Source organism: Camelus ferus, chromosome 32, assembly GCF_009834535.1.
Source record: "Camelus ferus isolate YT-003-E chromosome 32, BCGSAC_Cfer_1.0, whole genome shotgun sequence".
NCBI lineage: Eukaryota > Metazoa > Chordata > Mammalia > Artiodactyla > Camelidae > Camelus > Camelus ferus.
In genome coordinates this window covers 3,000,246-3,024,342 of record NC_045727.1, presented here as the reverse complement: position 1 = coordinate 3,024,342, position 24,097 = coordinate 3,000,246, and the positions used below count along the sequence as shown (strand labels likewise).

The following is a 24,097-nucleotide window of genomic DNA, read 5'->3' as shown; positions in this document are numbered from 1 at the left end:
CACACAGGGCACATGGAGCTGGAATTTTTAGGGATGACTTCTTATCTTGCAGGTGAAGAAGTAATGTTTACTGGAGTGAGGGAGACTTCTTTGGGCCTCCCTTTCTCTAAGGTGGAGCGCTAAGGCCAGGTGGGATGCGGGGTGGGGGTGGGTTGCTGTTTTACTTACCAGAGTCATCCTGCGTTCAGCTACACCGCCGCCTGGTTGGCACTCCTTGGCGCTGCCTTTTAAGCAGGGACCCTTCTACCCTGCATCCATAGATGAGCTTCCAGGAGGCTCTGAAACCCCTAAAACTCTGCAAAGTGATGCACCGGTATGGACTTCTTCTTGCCTTCATCAGATTCTCAGTGGGGCCTTTGAATAGGAACACCTGCTCTTGATGCTGAAGGCCGGTATTTCAGTGTTGCATTTTGCAGTGATGGAACAGGAATCTTTCAGACTTCATTTGCTGCCCCTTGATAGGAGACAGCTGAAGTTCAAAGCCAGGAAAACAATGCTGTGGGCTGGATTCACATTTGGAACTCAGGGGCCCCTCGGCCTGCAGTCTGGAGAAAACAGCAGTTCTAAATCAGACGCCATGAGAACCGGCAGCCTGCAGGGCTCTGCAGAACACTGAGTTTGCTGACAAATTCAGAGCCCTTTCTGAGCCCCAGTCTACAGACGATGATCCATAAAATGGGGTGAGGTGTCACACAGCATGCCTGCCCAAGGGATGAAGTCAAATGTGTGATTAAAACTCCTCCCGTAGCTGCGCACCCACTTGGGCTCCACCAGAAGAATCTATCTGGCAATGACCTGCCTGCCAGAGCAGTGCTTTGCAAACTTCAGCATACAGGTGAGTCACCTGGGGACCATGTTTAAATGGAGCCTGGGAATCTGTATTTCACCCACTCCCAGGTGATATGGACACTGCAGGTCCGAGGACCACACTGAGGAGTGAGGTACTAGGACATGCTTAAACTAGGGATTTGCTGAGTCCATCAGCCCTGACTTGGGCATTTGATCTCACTGTCAGCCTAAGGAAGGAAAACAGACTTAAGGACAGATGACCTAGAGAGCACTGACTTAATTAAACCAGACCAACAAAAACATTCCAAAGAGGCCCAGGCTTTGCACCATTCTGCTGTCTGTTTATTTCAAGTTTACAGAGAAGCTTAAACATTTGTGGAAAAACACCAAAGGCTTATTTTTCTCTTAAGTTCATGTACTTTTTAGTGATAAATACACAGTATTTAACTTTGTACACCTGATAAAAGGAAAATGCATAGTAGAAAGGATCAGGAATAAAACAGAAGCATCGGGCATGAAATCAATCACAGAATAGAAAAGTCAGCAGTCCCACGAAACTCGGCCCGTAAAGCTGGAGAGAAAATGGGAACCGACAACCCGGAAACCTTCCCTAGCACCTTGGAAGCGAGTGGAAGTCCTGGTTCTCCCCTGGCAATGTGAGGCTCCCCTTTGGAAGATGGCTGAGAGTGACAGGTCGAGCCGAGGTGTCTAAATGCACTGTTATTTGCCTCACGGGAAAGGCCAGACCAGTGTGGAGACGGCCTCTCCGGCCCCAGGTGCCGACAAGGGGCTAGATGAGGCTTTATGGGGGCCCTGGCCAGGCTGCAGAACAGACGGGGAAGTGGAACAGGGCGGGAGAAAGATGGGTGGAGAACGTGTGCTTCCTCAAGGCCACAGCGTCTTCCACCAGATTGGTCCCACAGATGAGCCAGGAGTGGAAGAAAAATGGATGGGCATCCTTTCTGCTCACCTGGAAAAGCTGCTCATAATAGCTCCTGCTCTTTCCTGACCAAGCTGGCTTTTGAAAAGTCAACGTTCGTGCTCTAAGGATGGAGACAAACCCCAAGAGTCTGGGCTCCAAGTAGCTCTGATGCTTTATGTTACATGCTCTCTCTGTTTATACTTCTCACAGTGGGGCGATTCCTTTCCACAGCCTTCTTTGGTGTTTCTTGGTGGAAAAAAAAAAGTAATGAACACGGGCCTCCCCCAGCCCACCCACCTAAACAGCTGGGTGCTGCCTGATCACTGGCATTCCCATATGAAATCTCAGACGGAGAGTTTCGTGCTGGGAGACACGGCACTGCCCCCATGCGGCTGTGTAAACGCAGGAGGGCTTCTGCAGAGGCTCTGCCTGCTGCCTGCCCTCCCCGGGCGGGCCCCTCGGCCAGGCCGGAGTCCACACAGACAAGGGGGCACTGAGACTAAGGGCTGGGTGACTTGAACCATGGCAAGGTGCTTATTGCAAACTAACCAGACCCCACTTGCTCCCAGAAGGGGTAGAGCCCAAAAAGGTAAACAAGCACAGGAGGCAGGAGGAAGTACCAGGTCACAGAAAGCAAGCAAGCAGGCCAGAGGACCCTCCACCAGATGGGTGTTCTTTGCTCTTGGAAACCAGCACTCCCTAATTCGGTACTGCTTAAAAGATAGCAAGAAAAGCCTGGCTAAATGACACTCAAGAGCTTACGAAGATGGATGGAAGCCAAGAATGCCCGGGCTCTGTGAATGCGCGGGGCAGGCGGCACGTGGCCTGTCTCTGTCTCTCTGCAAAAAGTCCTCATGCCAAGGCTGATCAGACAGAAACTACAGGAAGGCATGTCCTTCTGAGCCCAATTACTGACACTGTTTCCCCCAAGTCAGATTCCACAAAGCACAGCCCCCAAGGCAAAGTCCTTCCGGGTTTCCTCCCTCTTGAACTTCACACTCACCCACGTGCGGCTCTGGAAGAAGGTGCATTTAAACTGCAACCACACCTCTCAATGTTAGTTGGAAGTCAAAAAGGTAAACCTTTTCTTCTGGACTTTCGGCTACCAAAGGGAACTTCCGGTGCCAAGTCCCGGTCCCCTTGGACCCCAAGGACTACTCTATGTTTCAACAATCTCTAAAAGGGTGCCCCAGAGTTATTGTGCAGATTCTAACAGAGCTTTGCTGGTAAGGGTGGTCATTTTTACCTTGGTTAAATGAAAGTATCTCCTAACTGGCCATCCAGAAACTGGATAAGTGTTTCACTGACTATAACAATCAGCTAGTATTTAAGAAGAAAACAAAACCTTAGCAGTTTCTAGAATACACAGGTGATAAGCTGAGCTGCTAATATACAGGCACAGAGTTCATTGGCTCTAACTCCGATCACATACCTGAAGCCGTGGGCTGTATCTTGGCAGCTCTAAAGGAACTGCCCTGGAGTTCAGACTAGTTAGAGAATTCAAAGTATTTCTTTGTGGTTGTTAACTCTTAAGCCATGTAATGTACATGGAAGTGTAGGATTTCACCCTGAAGTTTTTGTAATTTAACAAGAGATTTACCAGAGCTCCGTCAACTATTTAAGAAAAACTTCAGCATTGAGTGGCCGTCATAAAGACACAAACTTGTTCAGTCCTTTAGGGCAAACCTGTCCCACCACAACCACCGAATGCCCTTCTGCGGCTGGAAAATCCCCTCTGCAAAGAAGCTATTAAACAAACGTCAAGCCCTTTCTGTTTTCCTGACTACAACTCTACTCGTTAAGAAAATTTAAAGTCCTCCTCACAAATAAGTTTGCATGGAAGCTCTCTGCAGCTACTGAGGGCTAGCCCTATCCTGACTCCTGGAGTCCACAGTTCTGGAAGGTGCCACAGTTTGGGTTTTGAGGTTTGGGGTTTTGCACGAAGTCACACCCTCTCTTCCTCTCTCTTTCAAATGCAGCGAGTGTGGTCTCAGACCACACCACCAGAGTTTTCTGCCACCTCTTCCCGATTTTCAAACCCCACACACATTCAGTTGGTACACCCGACATGATTCTGAGTTCACAAGGAAGGGTTTTTGGCATAAAAACGTTTTAAAAAGCAGTTGTTCCCAAATACACGTGGCTTTGGGTCTGCAACTCCTCACACCTGCCCATTCAGCCAGCCAGCGGCCGAGGTTGATGTCATGGAGTCGAGTCTTTTTTTTTTTTTTTTTTTTTTTGTCCCCTTTATAACGACAAAGAAATCAAACAAATGAAAAGAAAAAACAACCAGAGATGACGGTCAAGGCTCTACACACGTGCTCGGTTTCCGTAAGACATGCTGCTATGGAAACGCAGGGCTCGCGGCGTGCAGCCTGCAGAAGTGAGACGCCGTGCATGCGAGGTCGCTGGTCAGGTGCGGGCAGCTACTCCATCACCTCGTCCGGCCGCAGAAGATGCGTGCGGGAGCGGGAGCTGGGGCCCAAGGCCCCCCAACTCTCCACGCGAGGGCCGCCTTTCACAAGAGCACTTCCTCCTCCCCCACGGGGGCCGGGTCGGGGCCCCGGAGGCTGTCCTGGCTGCCTTGCTTCCTGCTCACCAAACAGAAAACCGAAGTTAAGACCCAGGGTAATGCTGGCCCAGCCCTGAACCGGCAGTCTGCAACGTCATTTCCTTAACTTCTTTTGGATTCTCTCCCCCCTTTTTCTTGCTTATGTAAAAGTTTCAAAGGAGACTCTGTACCCCTCTGTAAATGGAAAACCAGCATCAGGTGCCAAACATAGCAAGGAGCTATAAAAATAGATACGAACCTATGGTCCTAACACCTAAAATCAGGGCACATATGGTAAGCTGTGCGGCCCCACACTGGGGCCTGTTCAGCGAGGGTTTTAGGGACTTCCCCTCCCCACCCCTCCCCTTAGGCTATAAGCTCTTGCACAGCTGTAACTGTAACATCTGTCTTCAGTCCCCAGGTGAACTTCTTGGGGGCAGCGAGCAGGACACCCTGACTTGGCCTGGCACATAGCCAGCCTTCAGAAATGGTTGTCAACAGAACTTCCCCAGCACACACGGCGCCCGCGATCCCTCAGATGGAGAGAAGGGCCCTCATCTTGGCTCTGTGTGATCAAAGCAGAAGAGACCAAGCTGGTGGGAAGAAGGGTCCTCCTGTCCCCGAGAAGCCATATCGTAAAGCACTCCCAGCCAGAGCTGCCCAGGTGGCAGGCATGGGGGAGTGATGGGAGATGTGAGGGGAAGTCCCCTTTGCCATCATCAAGCAAAGACTGCCCCTTCTGAGGAAAGCCGTCGGGCTTGCCACGCAGGATTAGTATCTATCGTATGCCCCTGGCCAGACGGGGAACTGTCCTTGCACGAGGGAAAGGCCAGTGTGATGTCTGCACATCCCAAGGAAAAAACCCCTTTAAAAATCACACTCATTGGCTTTCATGTTTCTGCCAGAGAATAAGGGGTCAAGTCTCCAAGGAGGAGAGCTGTAACTAGATGTCCAATAAGGCCCTCGCTTTCTGCCCTACGGCTGCCTGCTCATGCTGGCTGGTCTCACTGCAGATGGCTGGGGGGCCACGGGCCTAGGGCCCCTGACGGCTGACTAAGCCCCAAGAGCTCCAGAGTGCTGGACCACTGGGACAACCGAAGCATCCACCTGCGAGCCGAGGACAAGGGCAGGTAATAATCCCCACGTGCTGCTGGGGCTGCAGGTGAGGGAACAGACAGGCAGTAAAGTCCTTCGGGCCAATCTCAGTCTTCGGTGTCATGCAACTGTGATCACATTAAAAATGAAAAATGAAACAAAATGGGAGGCAAACGCTAAAACGGAGATCAAGGAGAGAAGGATCAAGTTAAGGCGAGCCCATTAGGCTTCACCCTGTCACCCAGTGAGGCTCAAACGGCAGGCGGGGCCACCCCGTCATCTGGCTGCAGAGACATCTGGGAATATCTTGGCAGGATGGGAGGCAGCCTTCTCCGGCTGTGGATGATTGGCTCTGATGCCTAACTGCTGCTTTCCCTGCTCCAGAGAAGCATAAATAATCCCCAAATGGTCTTCCTACATTACCGTAGAAGCCCCCGACTCCCATGGTATGCGCAGCCAACACGTTTCATCTCATAGGCCAACTACTAACAAATAGAAACAGCTGCGGCTTGAACAAGAATGTACAGCTTCTTCATGTGTGAGAGCCCCAAAGTGGAAACAACGCCTGCCATTGGATGAAAGAGGAATCAAATGTGGGTCCGTCCATACAATGCAACATGACTCAGCCATAAAAAGGAATGAGGGTCTGACCCGTGCTACACCATAGATGAACCTCGAAAATACTACACTGAGTGAAGGAAGCCAGACACACAGGCCACATACTGTATGATTCCATTTACAGGAAATGTCCAGAATAGGCAAATCTACAGAAATGGAGAGCAGATCAGTGCTGGCTGGGGAATGGGGGAGTTGAGTGGTGACAGCTAAGGGTGCAGGGTTCCTTCTTGGACTAATGAAAGTGTTCTAAAACTGATTGTGAAGGTTACACAGCTCTGAATATACTAAAAACTATTGAATGATACACTCTAAATGGGTGAATTGTATCTCAATAAAGCCAGTTTTAAAACAGAAATAGTTGCGTGGAGCTCCCAGCTGAGAATGCGGTGGCAAGCTGGGCACAGTGAGGAGGGTACTAGGATTGTTATCCTGCCACAGGCACAGGCGGGGGGCGGGGGGGGGGGGTGGACAGACAGGTATTTGTCATCTCAGTGTTACAGGGACAAAATTCTCATCTGTCCTGGGAGGTGCCGCGGAGCTGGGTATGTGTTCAGAAGAGGATGGCTGACTCTGGGGCAAAGGTCCAGATCTTCTCCAAAGGCAGGGGACTCACATTCATGTGCAATACGCTGCAAGGGGGACTTATTTTCCAGGTCTTAACCCATCAGACAAAAAAGGGTGGACGCTGGAGAGCCTTGAGTGCAGCATGCCTGATCTGTGCTCTGACCACTGACCCAGAGCAGGGCCAGCCCCGGGCTGCGACTCAGCTTCAATGCCATTGACGTGCACTGAGCATATGTGGACCCAAGACCTGGGTGAGTTTACAGGCATTCCAGGTGGAGCGCCATGCACCCGCAGCCCCAGCCCACATGCACGACCCGCCATCCAGTCCAAACCCCTGGATGCCCCCTTGTTTTCATTCTGGGTCCAGAGGCCCAAGGTGAGCCTGGGCGCAGCAGCCCAGGCCAGAAGGAACGTCCGCCTGGGTGGTGATGCCCCGTGCTCTGCAGCTGCCCCCGCCCCCAGGCCCCGGCAGAGGCTAAGGCGCAGGCAGGCAGACAGGCAGGCAGGCGTTACCTTGGGCTCAGACAGGGGCTCACACTCCCTGGTGGGTTTTTTGCTGGAATTGCCAGAAGGGAGGGAAAAGGGAAGTGAGAAGGGACACTTGGGAAGGAATGTTCCCACCCCAGAGACACTCAGACCCAGACCACCAGCTTCACAGAGCTGTTGCCAGGGTGATTCGGAGCAAGACATCTCTCTGCTGTGAGACATCGGGTCCCGTGAGACTGGCCTTGCTCACCCATCAAAGGACCATCAAGCGTGCATGCTTTTGGGCCACAAAAGCACTTTCTGATTGTCAAACACTCCTCTCCCCAGTTCCAATGCAAGTTCCCCTGAGAAAAGTAAAACCTCCCTGTGGATTAGCTGTCAGCAAACGGGGCGGGCTGAGCCCAGGGTGGGGCAAAACCAAAGCCAGCAGCTGCTTGATGTCCCCAGTGTGCCCGGTGGGCTGGTCTGAGTCTTCCGGATGTCACCGCTGCGGGGATGGGCCCACACAGTGTGGCCCCCAGGCCCCTACCCCAGAGCAAGGCAGGTGGACACTCACGTGAGCAGGTTTCCAGGCGCTGACAATGAGCGCTCCTCCCGCCGGCTGCCCTCAAACGGGTTCCCGAAGGAGCGTTTTCGTATCATGGTCTTCACCAGGATCTGAAGGAGGGAAGAGGAGGCTGGGCCGCCTAGGGGAGAGTCCAGGCAACACCCTCCCCCCCGCCACGCCACAAGCCCTCTTCCTTTCTCGCCCCGCCCCCTGCCGGCTCCCAGGGCTTGTGGCTGGCAGCAGGCCTTCGAGAGACACTGGGCAGCATTCCTCCCACCCGGGATACAGAAGCCCAAGCCATCACCAAGTCTGACTGGCCTGCTCCCAAAATCTTCCACAGCTCCCTGGCTGCCAGCAAAATTAGGCCTAAGCTCCTCCGTCTGCCATTCAAAGCCTGTCATAATCTAGTCTTGGCCTACCTGACCAGCAGGGGACCCTGTGCTCGAGGAGAGCTGGCCTGCACTGTGCCCCCAGGACAGGTGGTACCATCTGTCTCACCTGAGCCATCGCTGGATGTGCCTTCCTGGCCCATCAACACATTGCATCTTCAAGGCCAGGCCTTTATTTTCAGTGAAAGCCATCTACAACTGCCCCATCAAGAAACCAACTACTGCTTCCCAGGTCTAATCTGAGGGGAGGGGGGCCGCTGTCCTTTTAACTGAAATGTAATTCATACAGCATACAATTCATCATTTTCAAGTGTGCAATTCACGGCTTTTAGTATACTCACATCACCACGATCTAACTTCAGAACATTTACATCACTCCAAAAAGGAACCCAGGACCCATTAGCAGTCACTCGCCATTCCACCCTCCCCCCAGCCCCCGGCAAACACCAATCTGCTTTCTGTCTCTACGGGTTTGTCTGTTCTCATTTCATCTAAGTGGAATCACAGTATGTGGCCTTCGGGGCCTAGCTTCTTTCATTCAGGATCATGTTTCCAGGGTCCATCCACGCTGTAGCATGAGTCATGGCCTGGTAATAACCCTCCACGTGGATATGCTACGTTTTGTTTATCCATTCATCCTTTGGTGGGCATCTGCATTGTTTCCACTTTGGGGCTACCGTGAATAAGGCTGCTATGAACATCTGTGTACAAGTTTTTACGTGGACATACTTTCCACATGAAATGCCTTCACTCCTCTTGAGTGTACACCCAGGAGTGGAATTCCTGGGTCACATGGTAACTCTACAATTCACATTCTGGGGAGCTGCCAGTTTTCTACCGTGGCTGTATCAGGTTACAGTCCCACTAGCAACACACAAGGGTACCAGTTTCTCAGGGGGCTGCATTTTAGTTGAGGATGGGAGACATATGCCTCAAAGTAAGAAGCGGGGAAGCATTCCAGGACACTGAGGGTGTCCAGTCCCCAGGCTGGGAGGCGTGAGGGCAATAGAGGGCAGAGGTCCCAAGTCCTTCTAAGTCAGAGGTGCTGGGAGCTGGCAGGTCCACTGTCGTGATGGGGAGCCCTGTGGTGCCCCTACCCCGCCCACGCTAGGCAGCTTGGTTCGGAAACACCTGAGGAGATCTTTGGGGAAAAGGTAACATCCCTCGATCAGGCCCCTCAGCCACTGCTCAGCTCCCCTCCTCTGCCTCCCAGCCTTCAGCTCACCCCTTCCTTTCTGAAACCCAGAGCTGATTCCCTCACTCACTGATGTGGAATCCCTCACCCACAGGGGTCTGGAACTTATTCTGCTAGCAGCCAGGGGGCCATGGAAAGTCCTGGCCTTTGGTGATGCTTTTAGCTGCAGTATTTGGTGAAAGAATTTTCAAGGAAATGGCCTCAACCCCCTGTAAGGCTCTGGCCCCACTACATGCAGAGCAAGATGTCTCTTCAAGCTGTTTCATGTACTGACTTAGCTTCTGGGTTTTTTAAAAAGGGCTTGCTGCTAAAAAGGAAGAAAAGTGTTTTTAAAAACACAGTGATTTACCAAAAGGTGGAAACACCCAAATGTCTTAACTACTGATGAATGGGTAAACCAAATTGCTCCATTCATGCAATGGAATACTATCCAGGCATAAAAAGGAATGACAGGCTACAATGTAGGATGAACCTCGAAAGCATGATGCTGAGTGAAAGAAACCAAACACAAAAGGCCACACACTGCATGATCCTATTCATATGCAATGCCCAGAACAGGCAAATCTACAGAGACAGAAAACAGACTAGTGGTTGCCAGGGGCTGGGGGGAGAGGAGAAGGGAGTGACTGCTAATGAGGTTTCTTTTGGGACAATGAAAATGTTCCAGAACTATAGAGGGGATGGTTGCATAATATTGTAAATGTACTAAATGCTACTGTATTGTTCACTTTAAAATGGTTAATTTCATGTTACATGAATTCTACCTCAATTTAAAAAACAAGGGAAAAAAAAAAAACAAACACCAAGGCAGGGAACAAAGGCTGTGCCCCTTGACAAAGCACTCACGGTCCCTCACCTGCCAAGGCCTGTGCTCTGTGGTTCCTGGAACATGTGGGCCCCTTTCCTCTGAGCCTTTGTGGCCGTACCCTCCCTCCCCCGCCGTTAGACTGGCCTTCCTGGCCGTCAGTCCCCAGCGGAGGGACTATGAAGCTTCCCACTCCTGCTCCCCTCCATGTGATGGCACAAGAGGTTGATTCTTTACAGATCCATCTTTCTTATGAGGCCAGGACCCCACTTGGGCAGGCGCTGTATCTCATTCATCTCTGTAACCCCGGGCCCAGCGCACACCGGGTGCCAGGAGAGGGCCAGACCTCCCCACTCCAGCCCCTCCTTTGCAGACAGCTGCAGGGGCCCCCATGGTCCACTCTCCACGTAGGGTCTTCCCAAGGCCAACGCTGAGCATGCCACTTTCCTGAATCAAACCCTGCAAGGGCTTCCCAGGCCTCTTGGGATGAAGACTGAAATCTCTGCCATGGCCTCAGGACTTGTGTGGTCTGGCCCACCTCCTGTCCAGCCTTGTGTCACCCTCCTGCCACCTTCTTTGCCCGGCTTCAGCAGCCCTGCCTTCCTTGAGGCTTCTCGTGGGCCTAGCTCCCTCCTACCAGGCAATCACTGCCTTTGCTGTTCCCTCTGCCAGGAACAGCCGTACCCTTTACCCTCTCTTGGCCTGATTAACACCCCGCCGTCCTCTCAGTGCACATCCCCCAGGAGGTCTTCTCCAACCCACCACCTCGGCTGCATCCCCCCCGAGAGGTACACCTCACAGCCCCTCTGTGAGTTGCACATTTATTTATTGGTCCTTTACCGAGCGTCTGCAGGTACCATGTCACTTTTATTCACTAATGTATTCCCCCACTCCCAGCACAGGCCTGGGAAACCACTCAGCGTGCAAGAAGTGTTTCCTGAATAAAATGCCTATTTCAGACCTCCAGGGTCAGACGCCTTTTCTGAAGAACATCCCCAGCCTGCAACGGGATACCCCATGGCGGACACTGGGAGTCCGACAGCAGCTGCCTTTCCCACTATGGGTTCCAGACATGGGGGCAGTGGGTGGATGAGGAGGAGGGGGTCGGGTTGGTGAGTGTTCAACAGTGAAGGTCATGCAGAGGCCCCGGTGGGGGAGGAGAAGGAAGATGTGAAGGAATGCCCCACCCCTAGGGGCCCAGGTTTGGGAAGGAGAGAGAAAGCGTGTGGGGAAGCAGAGGGACAGGTGCAAAGCTGGGAGACAAGAAGCCAGCACTGGGCTCCTAGGGGCAGTCACTCGAGGCTGGACACTGCGTCTCTGCAGACAGCCCCACCAGTCCATCCCCTCCAGGAGCCCAGGGCCCTGCCTGACTGCTGGGGCCGGTGCTGGTCAAACACACCCAGAGCTTCTGAGGTGGCCGTGATGGGGAAACCCACTGGATTCTGCCCTTAGGACTGCTGCCTGGACCCTGGGCCCCTGAGGGTCCTAGTCTCCCTCCAGAAGCCAGACACCTTCCTGGGCAGAAGCTTGGCAAGTAGGTGATTCCCAGAGTCTCTGAGATCAGGCTGGAGGACTCCAATGCTGCCTCCTCCTTCCTGGGTCAGAACCCAAATGTAAGGCCATAAAAGGGGGCAGGAGATTCCTGAGCAAACTCCCGCCCTCAGGAGTCGGGAAGAGCTTTCTGAGGCATGGAAAGGGGAGCCCTGCTTCTAGCCCTGGGAGCTGCCCACATGGCAGATATGAGACGAGCTAAGCTGTCTGCTGTGGGGACTGAAGATCCGGCCCATGGGGATCCCAGTCTAGAGACCATGGCTCCAGCTCCCACCCCTGGTACCTGCCCTGGTCCTTCTCCTCCTGCTCCCCATGACATGCTCTGAAAGCAGGAATTCTGAAAGGGCAGTAGGATCCTTGCAGAGGGGCTACCCCTGTCTACAGTAACGGGAGGCCCAGCTGTAGACAGAACTCAAGCTAGAAGATGCAAGGGCCACCTGGCCTGACGTGTGACCAAGGCCCAGAGGTTGGTAGCTGGGGGCGAGGAGCAGACCTGGCCACCCCCTGACTCTCGGGCCCCATGTCTGCTTCTCAGTTGCCTGCCTGCATCCCGGCGTGCCCTTGCTGTGCCCGCCTCAGGCTCTCTGTCCCTGCTCTGGGTCACTGGTTCATCCCGCCTTACCACGGTCGCCAGGCTGGGAATGTGTTTGACCGAATTCTCGACCTCCTCTTCGGTCACCTCGACCAGCGTGCAGTTCTCGTCCTCCGATGGCAACGGCTCCGCCCCGTGCCTCGTGACCCAGGGGTGCAGCTTCAACGAATGACAGGAGGGGTGAGGGGCGGGCGCAGCTGGCTCCCAGAGACCCTGCCAGTGAGCAGAGCCAGGGAGGGAACGCGGGAGGGGAGAGGCAGTGGCCAGAGGTCAGGCATTCAGGAGATCTGGCAAGCCAGGCAGAGGAGGGGGCGAGCAAGACGGGAGGAAATGTGGAAAAGACGGGAGACAGAGAATGGGAGGGAGCTCCGAGGCCGGAATGTGAGCAGGACTGGATTCCCCATCTGGCCCCCGGTCTCGGCAGAAGTGACTGGAATTTGCCATCTGCCTCGCACGGTTGCCAGAGGAGCACCCTCACTCCTCACCAACTCTCCCTGATGCCTGGAAGGCTCCGCTCAGAGTAGGCAGCATTGTCCCCACCTCACCGAAAGGGAAACAGAGGCTCGGGGTGGCACAGGGAGACCAGTTAGAAGGGCACAATCCGAAGAGGGTCCAGGCAGAGGTCTGCCCTCAACTACGAGCCCCTGGGGTCCAAGCCCTTATCTGTGACCTTCTGGGCTGTCTCCTCTTCAAATGCTAGTTAGCTGAGGTGCCTAAGAGTTCCCGAAGCAAATCTCTAGATTCCTTCAAGGTCCATGTGTGTGCATGTGGACTTGGTGGGGGTGTAGGGGGTGGACAGGGGTCTCTCCTAACAGTACTTCCTGCAACAGAGTGGAATTCAGCAGGCCAAAGTCAGAAGTGGAGGTCCAATTACTCACTAACTTCCTCCTACACTGCACTTTCTCAAAGAGACAGGCAGGGAGAAGGAAAGGACCCAGGATTTCACAGCCATGGAGTGGAGCACACAGAGGCCCTGGTCTGCTCCAGTCCGAGGAGGGTGGATGCCATCAGTCCAAGCCAGCTGGAGCGAGTGCTAACTGTTCGGCTGACAGCAGACCCCGCTTCCACAATCACAGTGAGCACAAATCCCAGATCCTCCCCCACCAGCCCCCCGCACCCCAGAGGCCCCAGGGCATGGGAGGGCGGTGGTGCCAAGGAGGGCGCAGCGCTGTAAACGGCGGGGCGTGGGGCCTGGCGGAGGCAGGGTTGAGCCAAACAATTCCAAGCAGAGCCCCGGGCGCACACCCCAAGGGGCAGCAGCAGCCCCCCAGGTACCTTTATCTCAGGCACCACGATCCTCGACTCCGGGTTCTTGTCCAACATGCGGGTGATCAGATCCTTCAAGTCCTCAGCTATGTCGGGCCTGGGGGTGGGAGACACATCAGGGGTGGGAGATGTCACCAAGGCCCCGGGGAAGAAACAGACTTGGGGTTGATAGGCGATACTCACTGATCTGGAAATTCCAGGGCCTGACTCTTGATCTTACTGTGTAAACACATGATCCGCTCATCCATGAACGGGCACTGCGAAGAGAGGTCAGGGACAGAGCCATCAGTGGCGGGCGCATCTGTCCTGCAAGAGCAGGCGTCACTCCACGCGGGTTACAGCAGAGAAATAAACGGCCCAGTGGCCCAGTCCAGGGAGGAAGCAGTTCCCATTCCCCAAAGATCTAAAAGGACCAGGAGTCTTTCCAGGAAGGCTAGAGCCTTCCCAACCACACTGTGGCTTTCTCCTGTAGCTCTGCTTTAATTTATCTACTTGTACAAAAGCAAACACTCTTCTTCACCCACCTGCCAGGTGACCAATGATAATACCAAGAAACAACACAAAAGATGCAGAAGCAGTGGTGATTTGTGAGGGCTTGGCCTTGGCCAGGCCCTGTACTGAGGTTTTGCAGAACCAACACTTCAGTGGCTGTTACCTCTGCCTGGAATGTTCTTCCCACCAGCATCTGCAGAGTTTGTTTCCTCCCATCATTCAAGTATCTGATCAAAGGGAGGCCTTCCTGAGCTCTAAAACAGAGACCCCCTCCACCTCCATGTGATTTCCCATCATAGCACCTTCCCCTGACGTTATATTACATTTGTATTTGTTTACTGTTTAACTCCTGCACTGGAACGTCAGCTCCAGGAGGGCAGGGATTTTTGCCTGTCTTGCTCACTGCTGACACCCAGTGCCCAGAAACATCTCTGGGACAAAGCAGGGGCTCAATAAATGCCTGCTGAATTAAGAACGCTTGAATTATTTCTGTTGATCCTCTCAGAAGCCATGAAAATAGTAAATATTATTCTCATGTTACAGAGGGGAAAAATGGAAGCTCAGAGAGGTGACGGATCCCAGGAATTGCAAAGCTGGGATTCAAGCCTGGACTGGGCTGAACCTGGAGCCTGTTCACGTACCACCTCCTGGGTGACAGGCCGATGCTCTTACTTGGCGGAAGGCCTGACCCAGGAGGAGTTCAGGTATTGTCCTGGAAAAAAGAATCTGTATGTGGGGTGCCCCAAAGTTGGAAGAGGTCACAGAAGGAAAATGACTTCACTAAGAGCAGGAACTTAAGAGTTTGGATTGCACAGGTGTATCCTTTTGACAGAACTTATTAAATAGTATACTTAAGGTCTGTATATTCTATTACATGTAAATTTCACCCCAAAATTAAAAATGAAAACAAATAGTGAGCTCTAGCTAATGAATGCATTCTGAAGCATTTTTAAAGAGGTACAATTCTTTCAAATTTGTTTATAATTGAAAATTTTCTAATCAAATGTTGGGTGGGGGGAGGAGATTATAAACTCCTTTACTTCCTCATGGGACCAGTTTCTTAAGCTTTCCTCAATAGAAGGACAAGCTCATGAACAAGAATATCCACACTTCTATTGCTCACATAATCAATCTGAACTTTAGAGTTAAAAATAGAAACCCTTAAATACCAGTAATATAAAAACAACAAAAGAACAACAAAAAATAAGGCAAAACAGCAATCCCTAAATCAATAATGCTAAAAGGGTTTTAACTTCCATTCCAATTCTATTCCTCCAACAACAGCTTCTAGAAACATTGTTGAGAAGAACATCAAAGCAGTTATTGGGCTCAGGAGGAAAGAGTGATTAGTGATGTCTGTCTCGGGTTTAGGAATGGGTAGAGGTGGCACTTTTGCTGTCCTCGCCCTAAACTCATCAACTACTGTATTTACAATCTCTAGAGACTCTGCCAATCCTTCTGTCTTAACAGCTTATTTTTTCACAGATATGACTATCATATACAGATTTGTACATCTGGGGAGGCATTCTTTTTCATATTCAGATCTCACGGTGGAAATACAATGAAATAACTTTTAAGTGAATAAGTACTATCTCCCTGCAAGGGTAACTCTTAATCCAAAGGGGCTACCCACAACACCCAGCAGACAGGCCTGTTACCTGGCCAAACACAAAGCAGTACAGCGTCACACCCATGGCCCAAACATCCAATGCCTGCAAGAAAAAGAGAGCTCCATGTGAGGGGACAAGGGGTGGTAAAGGGGGTCTTCTGCTTTCACCTATCCAGCATCCAATCCCCCAGCTTTCCTTTGGGGAACCATCTCTTCTTAACTTCTCATGGGAGTTTGGGTGGTGCTATTCCTGTCTCCCAACCCATGCCTCTGAATGGGCACAGTGACTCAGGCCTGGCCAATAACAGCAACACTTTTCCCAGGCACAGTGATTGGTTCAAGATGGGCACATGACCCAGAACTGTCCAATGAGAGCAACACTTCCCCCAAGCACAGTGATTGGTTCAAGGATAGGCACATGATCCACACTGGGCCAATCAGAGCCAAATCCAGGATTTTTGCTGGAGCTCTTCAGAAAGAAAAATGCTCTTTCTATTGAGGCTGGTAAACGGGCAGAAAGCAGCCTGGAGCTGCAGGTGACACATTCACCTGGGGAGGACAACAAACCAGGAAAACAAAGCTGAGAGATGGAGAGACAGTCCTATTTGAATACCTGGAGCCAAACTGACCCCACTCTTCATCCATATGATCCAGTGGATTCACTGTTTAAGCCAGTTAGAGCTGGATTTTTGTCACTTACAACTGAAAGGACCCTAGCACCGCAGAACTCTGCATCACGGGCAGGTCCAAACCTACCTTCCCAGAGAAGATCTTCCGGGTCTCCGAGAGCGACTCCTGGCGCCATGAAGGCAGGCGTGCCCACAGTGTTAGAGAGGAGGGCGTCGCTGCCCTTGAACTCGTTGCTCACACCAAAGTCTGCAATCTTGATGTGCCCATCTTCTCCGACCAGGAGGTTTGAAGGTTTGATGTCCCGGTGGATGATCTTCTGGTAGTGCACTGAAGGCAAGGTTGACGCAGAATGGGAGAGAGGGGGCAGAAAAGCCATGTGAGGAGCCCCACGTGGCCCACACCGCCCAGAGACAAAGGCATGGACCCCTCTGTTCTCCCACAGCCCCAGGCCCTTCCCAAAACTGCTGAAGCAGCCACGGCTCTGAAAGATAAGGGGAGTGTCCCTAACGTTCTCCTGTCCCCCAAATTGAGGAGCGAAACACCGCCTGCCAACAGCAACTGGTAATCACCAGCAAAAGTCTAAGTCATCAGTGACAGTGCTTGGAGAGTTTTTGTTGAGCTTGGCTCCCAGCTGGAAGCCTCAAGACTTGTGACAGTCAACTATTTTCATTTACTAATGCCATCACTCAACCTGTTCACCAAGCCAGCAATGACTGGGAAGCAGGTCGATTTGAAGTGTGAAGCACAGCAGGACTGGGGACTTGGCTAACTGTTCCTGCCTGCACGTCAGCCCACGGGAGAGGACAATCTTATGGTCTGGAAGATGCAACTGTGTTTCCGTGATGATGATGACAATGATGAAATGATGATACCAGTAACAAAAGCAGCAGCTGCCTCTGCAGAGTGCCCAGTCTGGGGCCTTGCCCTGTGTTAAGTCCTTCCCATTCACCCCATTTCAATCTCACAACAACGCTATATCATAGGCAAAGGGTATGAGTTAAAATGCTTAAAACCAGAAGCAGAAAGGACAGCTGCCAATAAGAACTACTGATGTACTGGCTGATTTCAAACCTGGTGAGAGATATTTTATTCCCATTTTACAGATGGAGAACCAAGGTTCCAGGAGGTTAACAGGACCCTAGGCTGTTGGGAATAAGGAACGATGCAAGTAGAGCCCCTAACAGTGCCTGGTACACATAGAAACTGCTAGATAAATGGTCACTATCACCATTGCTCTTAATTTTGCTGACTGGCTGGAAGGGTTTCTGCTAGCGAAGGCATGGCCCCGGGAGGGCTCTCTGCAGCCTTTCATGACGCTGCATCTCAAGACAATTTTGTTTGCTGCCCACCTCCCTGTGCTCCAGGAGGGAAATAAGAAACCCTCCACTTTCCATCCACTACCTGGAAATGCTAACCACCCCCAGGGTGAGAGTCCTCTCGCAGCCCTCGCTTACAGTACTCAATGCCTTTGATCAGGTCCTGGAAGTAGAAACGAGCCTGGTCTTCAGAGAGTGGTTTGAGGGTGGGCACTTCCATCACAGGCCTGAAAGGTCAATACAGGCATGAAAAGCAGATGCACACCAGCCCTTGACCCCTCTCACCACCTCTCTCAGTTCTGCAGCTCGAGAAGCTTCAGGCATCATACCTGCTGGGAATGGGGACACTCACCCTTGGTTGACCAGTTCAAACACTGTAGGATAGAGAAGGGGGTGAATGGTTACATTGGGAAACTGGAAATCCATCTTCCTCCCCCTCCTCCCCAACTCCCAGCAACCCCTAGAAACACAGAGAAACACTGAGACTGATATTGGGGCTGGGGAGAGGAACAGTCCACTGAATCAAAGCCACTGACGGTTCTGCTTTTCTGTTTTCATCGGGAGGCCAGGGGTCAGAGAGTTCTGGTGTCCCTGGGACACCTCTCATCTTCCTCTCATACCTCGGAGGTTCCAGGGATACGACTGATGCCAAGCCATGTCCTCTTAGTCACACCCAGGTCCTGAGCCACTTTATGCCAAAGAACAAGCCAAAGGGGACACAGCCCAGACATCACTTAGGCACAGGGAAGTAGCCCTATGCAACTTCTGAACCCTAGCAAAGTTTCAGTTCAAGAAAGAGCAGCAACAGGTTTCACTGACTCCTATCACATTTCCCAAGCTTGCAGGCCCCGTCAGGCTACAAACCAAGAACTGTTGAATAATATTGTTTCAACTCCTCCAAGCCTCTCAGATCAGCTGGCCCTCCAACCCTTTCCTGCAAGTCTCAATCCAAACCAAGACTGAAAGTTGGAGGTGGGGGTGCAGATCTCAGCACCACAAAGGCCAACTTAACCTGTTCCTACCAAACAGGGACCCCTCTTGACTCACATTCACACTCAACAAGCAAATGCCTCACCACATGCCAACTTCCGCCCAGCCCTGTGTATGCGGGGACCCTCCTCACCAAGTATTAGAGAAATCATATTCAGGGAATGCACAATCTTTTTGTTGTTGGTGGGGAGCTGGTTCATGTTTTGCATTTCCAAAGGCTGGGGTGACATTTTTAGAACATAAGACTATTTTAAAGTGCATAATTCAGTGGCATTCAGTATTCCATGTCCTCCAGCGCAACCATCGCCTTCATCTACTTCCAGAACATTCTCAGCCTCCTGAAAAGAAACCCTGTGCCCACTCCCCACACTCCCTCCCCACAGCCCCTCACAACCACTAATCTGCCTTCTGTGTCTATAGATTTGCCTATTCTGAACATTTTATATACATGGAATCATATAATATGTGATCTTTGAAGACTGGCTTTTTCATTTAGCATGTTTTCAAGGTCCATCAATGTTGTAGTGTGTATCAAAATCAGTTCTGTGTTCCTTTTTATGGCTGTATAATATTCCACAGTGTGGAGATGCCACATTTTGTTTATTCATTAAGCAACTGATGAACATTTGGGTCATTTCCACATTTTGGCTATTGCAAGTAATGCTGCTATGAACATTCAGGTACAGGCAATCATGTACAAGCATTTGTGTGCATATCTGTTTGCAGTTCTCAGGGGTATATACCTAGGAGTGGAATTGCTGGGTCATGTGGTATAGTTACTTTAATTTTGCTCTGCTTAAACAAATATAACTGGAAATATAAAGTTGTACTTTAGGAAGTGAAAAAACAGCACAGTGGATTTCAAAATCCAGCGGAGGATGACTCTGGAGTTGTCTCTTGTTCTGGAATCATCTACCCACATTGGAGTTTCTTTTGGAAGAAACCAAAGGTTGTTTCAAAGCTGTCCAAAGGGTGGCCAAGGGGAAAGAGCCAGCTCCTCAGACAAAAAAGAAGGCTTAAAAGTTCTGACTAGAAAAAGGACTTAACTCCCCAGCGCCCCACCCTGTGTTTAGGTTCATCAACCAGCGTTGGCCAGACCCAAGTTGGGGCACATCTACCTGGCTTTGGGCTGTAGTTAGAAGCCAAAGCAATAGCATTGAAGGTAAGGCTTCCACAGACAGACAGGTGCACTGGTCCTCTCAGCTCCCACCCTGCCCACCTTAGTTATGTAAATCGTAACTTTCAAAAGCTGCTTCACGAATTTCTGTGCATCATAACTCAGTTGGCATGGGGGAAGCTGGCCTGTTGAAACAGGCCTGTTTTCTGTGACTAACAGTTTAACCCTTTCTGGGGCTGAGCAGTGGGCGGGAAGCTTTCAACCTCAAAATACTGATCAGGTTCTCTCCCCTTCGAGGGTCAGGCCTGCAGCTGTTGGAACTCTCGCTGGTAGCGGCTATCCGGCCTCACTTGCTGCCCTGTCTGCCCTTGCCACTCTCGGCTGTGGCTAGAAACTAAAAAATAACTGTGTCAGCATTTTTTCACAACCACTGGGATCACATCCCAAAAGTCAGTATGGTTCCTTCCCACACTGTCACCTCAAGTAGTGAAAAACTCCGACTATGAAGCTGCCTGGTACAAATGGCTTAGGAAATCCTTTTTGAAGCTTGGGTCACATTCTTTTCATACTCATTCGACTGCTCTGTACAAAACCTTCCAACGGCCCCCTTCTCACTCAGTAAAAGGCAAAGTCTTACAACGGTATAAAATGTCCTCTGCCATCTGGTCCCCACTGTCCCACACAAATGTCACCTCGAGGAGTCACTCCGTTTCCCAGTCCCCCAACCCAGGACTCCTGGCTCCCCTGATCCTGCTCAGGTTAGTTTTTTCCACAGTGTTGTCACCTTTGAAGCCTCTGCCTGAGACTTGGCTCTGAGTGTGTCTGTCCGTCCTCACCAGAGCAATAAAGAGCCCTGAGGGCAGGGAGGTTTGAGTTTTGTTCCCCAAAGAACCTAGAACAGGGCCTGACAAACCGTAATGTCTGTTGAATGAACAACCCACCTTTTTGGAAACAGCCCAAAGCCATTCGGTCAGGTCTGGGGCCCCAAGGGAGCAAATCATGCCGGGAGATGCCATTCCGAGCCAAAACTTATCTTTTACGTTTTGTGATTTCTTCTGTATTTCCCCAAACTTCACGTTTGCTTACAGGTTTGTAACTGGCCGTATCTATACACCACGCAACCTATTATTTCATACTTTTCTTTAAATTGCCTTAGTTTTAAAACTTTTAGCCTTATCCCAGGTAATGATATCCAAGAAATCATGAGTTGAGTGTGCTGACTATAGTTCTTCCTATATAATGGTAAATTAAATCTAAAAAAATTTTATATGTTTGTCCAGAGCAGGTGGGTATTACTCAGTGGCAAAGACATGCTTAGCATGCTCGAGGTCCTGGGTTCAATCCCCAGTACCTCCTTTAAAAATAAATAAATAAGGGCAGGGAGGGTATAGCTCAAGTGGTAGAGGGCGTGCCTAGCGTGCACGAAGTCCTGGGTTCGATCCCTAGTACCCCCTCTAAAAATAAACAAACGTAACAACCCACCCCCCACCAAAACTAAATAAATAAATGTTTGTCCATGTACCACCTAAAATCATTTCATATATTTAAAGTGGTGGTAGTACCACATTTTGAGAAACTACAATTCTGTAATGTTCATATTTTTATAATAAATGTTTCGTAATTTCTTTAAGTTAACATACTGGATGTTATTTACCGTGTAGCTTTTAAACTGCTTCTAAAGGAAGGTTTTTAAAGTTCTAAAATTTGAATAAGGACTGCACACTAGATGCTCTTAGGGAATTGGCACTACCTTTTTCAGGTGCATAATTACTGTTATGGTATTATGATCATGTAGGAGATACAGGCCGAAGTTTAGGGGCTGGAGGGTCAAGACGGTTCAGCAAAAAAAATACAGAGAAATGGATGGGCAGGTAGCTAGACTGATAAAGCAAATGTGATGGAAAGTTACTAACTGTTGAATCTAGGTGGTAGACATACAAGTATTCATTGTACAATTCTTTCAACTTTAAAACTTTTTAACATTTTTCATAATAAAAACCTGGGTGGGGGGATGAAAAATAAAATGTCCTAAACAACAGCATCCTTGGAATTGAACCACAGCAACTACCATAGGGGAAACCGAGCTCTGAGCTGTAGTTTCAACTCAGACCCAGTACTTTGTGATTAAGCACTCCTTGTGCAGCGAAGGATCATCCTGTGCTCATTCAGGACACATCTGGATTCCTGAGTGGGCTGGCCATGCCCACACCACTCATCTCCTTGATATCCCTCCTGGCTGACATCTGTCCCCACTCAAAATGCACCAACTCTGAATGTCCACCCAAGCCAGACATTACCAGGACATGTGACCTGTTGATCAAGCCTTTCTGGGCCTGATGGTCTGCTGTCCAGCTCTCAATCAGTCCTGTTCTCCCTTCCCTCATCAGCACTTATGCTGAGCGCTGACTGAGAGCTGCCCCACATCCTCTTCATTTTTAAAAAATGAGGTCTCTGAGGACACACCTGCAGCCTTCCATTTCTGTGTGCAATGCCCACACCCTTCGATGGCCCCCACAAGGCTCCAAATGCCCCACCATGGCCTCCCAGGCCCTCCCTCTTCATCCCCACCCACCTCTCCCTGGTTTACTCTGTTGCAGCCACATTTTTCTCAAACCATACTAAGCTCTCACCAGCCTTGGGGCCTTTGTACCTGCTGTTTCCCCTTCCTGGAACGCTCTTCCCCAGATGTAACAGGGCTGTGTTCCTGACATTCAGGTGCTAAATGGTCACCTCCGATCTGAAGTGATTTCTTTCACATCACCCTGTTTAATCTTCTTCAGAACATCTATCTGAAGTTGATTATCTGCTTTATGGTCGTCCCTCAGTACCCACGGGGAACTGGCTCCAGGAACCCCGTGGATACCAAAATCTGTGGATGCTCAAGTCCCTTACATAAAATGGTATAGTATTTGCATATAACCTACACACATCTTGTACACTTTAAATCATCTCTAGATTACTCATTATATCTAATACAATGTAAACACTATGTAAATAGTTGCCAGTGTATGACAAATTCAAGTTTTACTTTTTGGAACTTTCTGGATTTTTTAAAAAATATTTTTGATCCCAGTTGGTTGAATCTGTGGATGTGAAACCCTGGGACATGGAGGGCCGACTGTAGTTGCTGACTATGTGTCTTCCCCGACTAGAATGCTAGCTTCCTAAGAGCAGGGGCCTCATCTTTCTTACTCATCACTGCATCCTTAGTGCCTAGAATGATGCCTAACATACAGCAGGTACTCAATTACTATCTGCAAATGAAGGACTAGGACACCCAGAGAAAGCGCCAGCAAGAACACCCTCCCACCTCCTGATTCGAATCAGGGGTGCAGCCTTCTGGGTGGCTCACTGTGGGGTCCAGACGGAGCAGGAAAGGGAAAGCTGTCTGTGGTGGGAGAAGCCAGGGGCAGGGGATGCCTGGAGAGGACCCCTGGGCTTTGGCAGGTACAGTATCCTGAGCGAGGGTGGCAGAAGCCAAGGGCTCTCTTACCCATGTACAGATGGTCCTCATTGGGGTCATCCAGGACCTGTTGGCACAGCCACATGGAACAGGCCAGAGACAAGGAGCAGGGGGAGGAAGAGAGAGAAAGAAGACATGAGCAGGGAGGAAGCACCATCCCCATGACTGCATTTGCCAGCAGGAGGGCTGCGCTTTCCACCGGTTTTCCTAGTTAAGATAAAGGGCAGAGGAAAAAACCCAGAGCGTGCGATCCAAACGGCCATCTGGAAAGTAAGATCCTCACAGGTCCAAATCACCCAGAAAGGAGGTTACAAAAGGGAGGGGGCAGATTCCTCCCCTGGAAAATTTCTCAGCTTGAAAAAGAATCCCACCTGTCTCTTTGGAGACCAGGGACTGGTCCTTGGGGTGGAAATTCAAATCCTGTCCACACTCCTCCTGCCCCAATAGGAAATGACGCCTCCCTGCCTGGAACTGCCCTGGCGCTTTCTCTTTCTGTCTCTCTCTCTCTCTCTCTCTCTCACAGCCTTCCTGCTTTCATGTGATCACTATTTCTATCTTTCTCCCTCTCTCTGAAGGGCAGGCACCAGATTGTATCCACCTTGGTTGCTTCTGTGGTGCCCTGTAAGGACTAGGCACCTAGCAGGTGCTCAGGAAACGTCTGATGAATGGACAGGCAAGCTGGCAAAGAGCCTTGTTCGGTGGGGAGCCCACATGCCAAGGGCACTGGGGAGAAGGGAGATCCCGCCAGGACCCGGACACACGTGCAAACCCAGTGCCCTTGGGCTGCCTCTAAGATGGCTGACTCCAGCTTTTTGGAACTGTCTGTAATTTTTTTTTTTTTTTTAGTTAGTTGAAATTGTGAAACTCAGTGTGACAGGTGAAGATAGCTTCCAGCCATCATCTCTCTTCTTTTGGGGAGAAACAAAGGCAGGTTCCTTGCTAGCCTGGTCCTCCCACCTCTTTCCAAATCACACTCATATTCCCCAGCTACCCACGAGCCACAGAACAAGAGCCCTGAAAAAGAGATGGACCCAAAGCAGAGGCCCAGGACAGGCAAGCCAGCCTCCTAAGCCCTGCCCTTCGAGGAAAAGTCAGATCCAGGAACTTCCC

At 50.8% G+C, this 24,097-nt stretch overlaps 1 protein-coding gene across 1 annotated transcript in view; it reads right to left on the bottom strand.

Moving 5' to 3' along the window:
• Positions 1-1,109: 1,109 nt before the first annotated feature.
• CAMKK2 (calcium/calmodulin dependent protein kinase kinase 2) overlaps positions 1,110-24,097 on the bottom strand; it is a 47,278-nt gene continuing 24,290 nt past the window's right edge. Inside the window, 12 exon segments of the mRNA XM_032472225.1 lie at positions 1,110-4,302; positions 7,053-7,095; positions 7,582-7,682; positions 12,135-12,263; positions 13,380-13,467; positions 13,554-13,627; positions 15,521-15,574; positions 16,228-16,266; positions 16,268-16,428; positions 17,556-17,644; positions 17,770-17,791; positions 23,018-23,054. Of these exon segments, the coding sequence (XP_032328116.1) occupies positions 4,138-4,302; positions 7,053-7,095; positions 7,582-7,682; positions 12,135-12,263; positions 13,380-13,467; positions 13,554-13,627; positions 15,521-15,574; positions 16,228-16,266; positions 16,268-16,428; positions 17,556-17,644; positions 17,770-17,791; positions 23,018-23,054 (1,002 nt within the window). The 3' untranslated portion in view covers positions 1,110-4,137.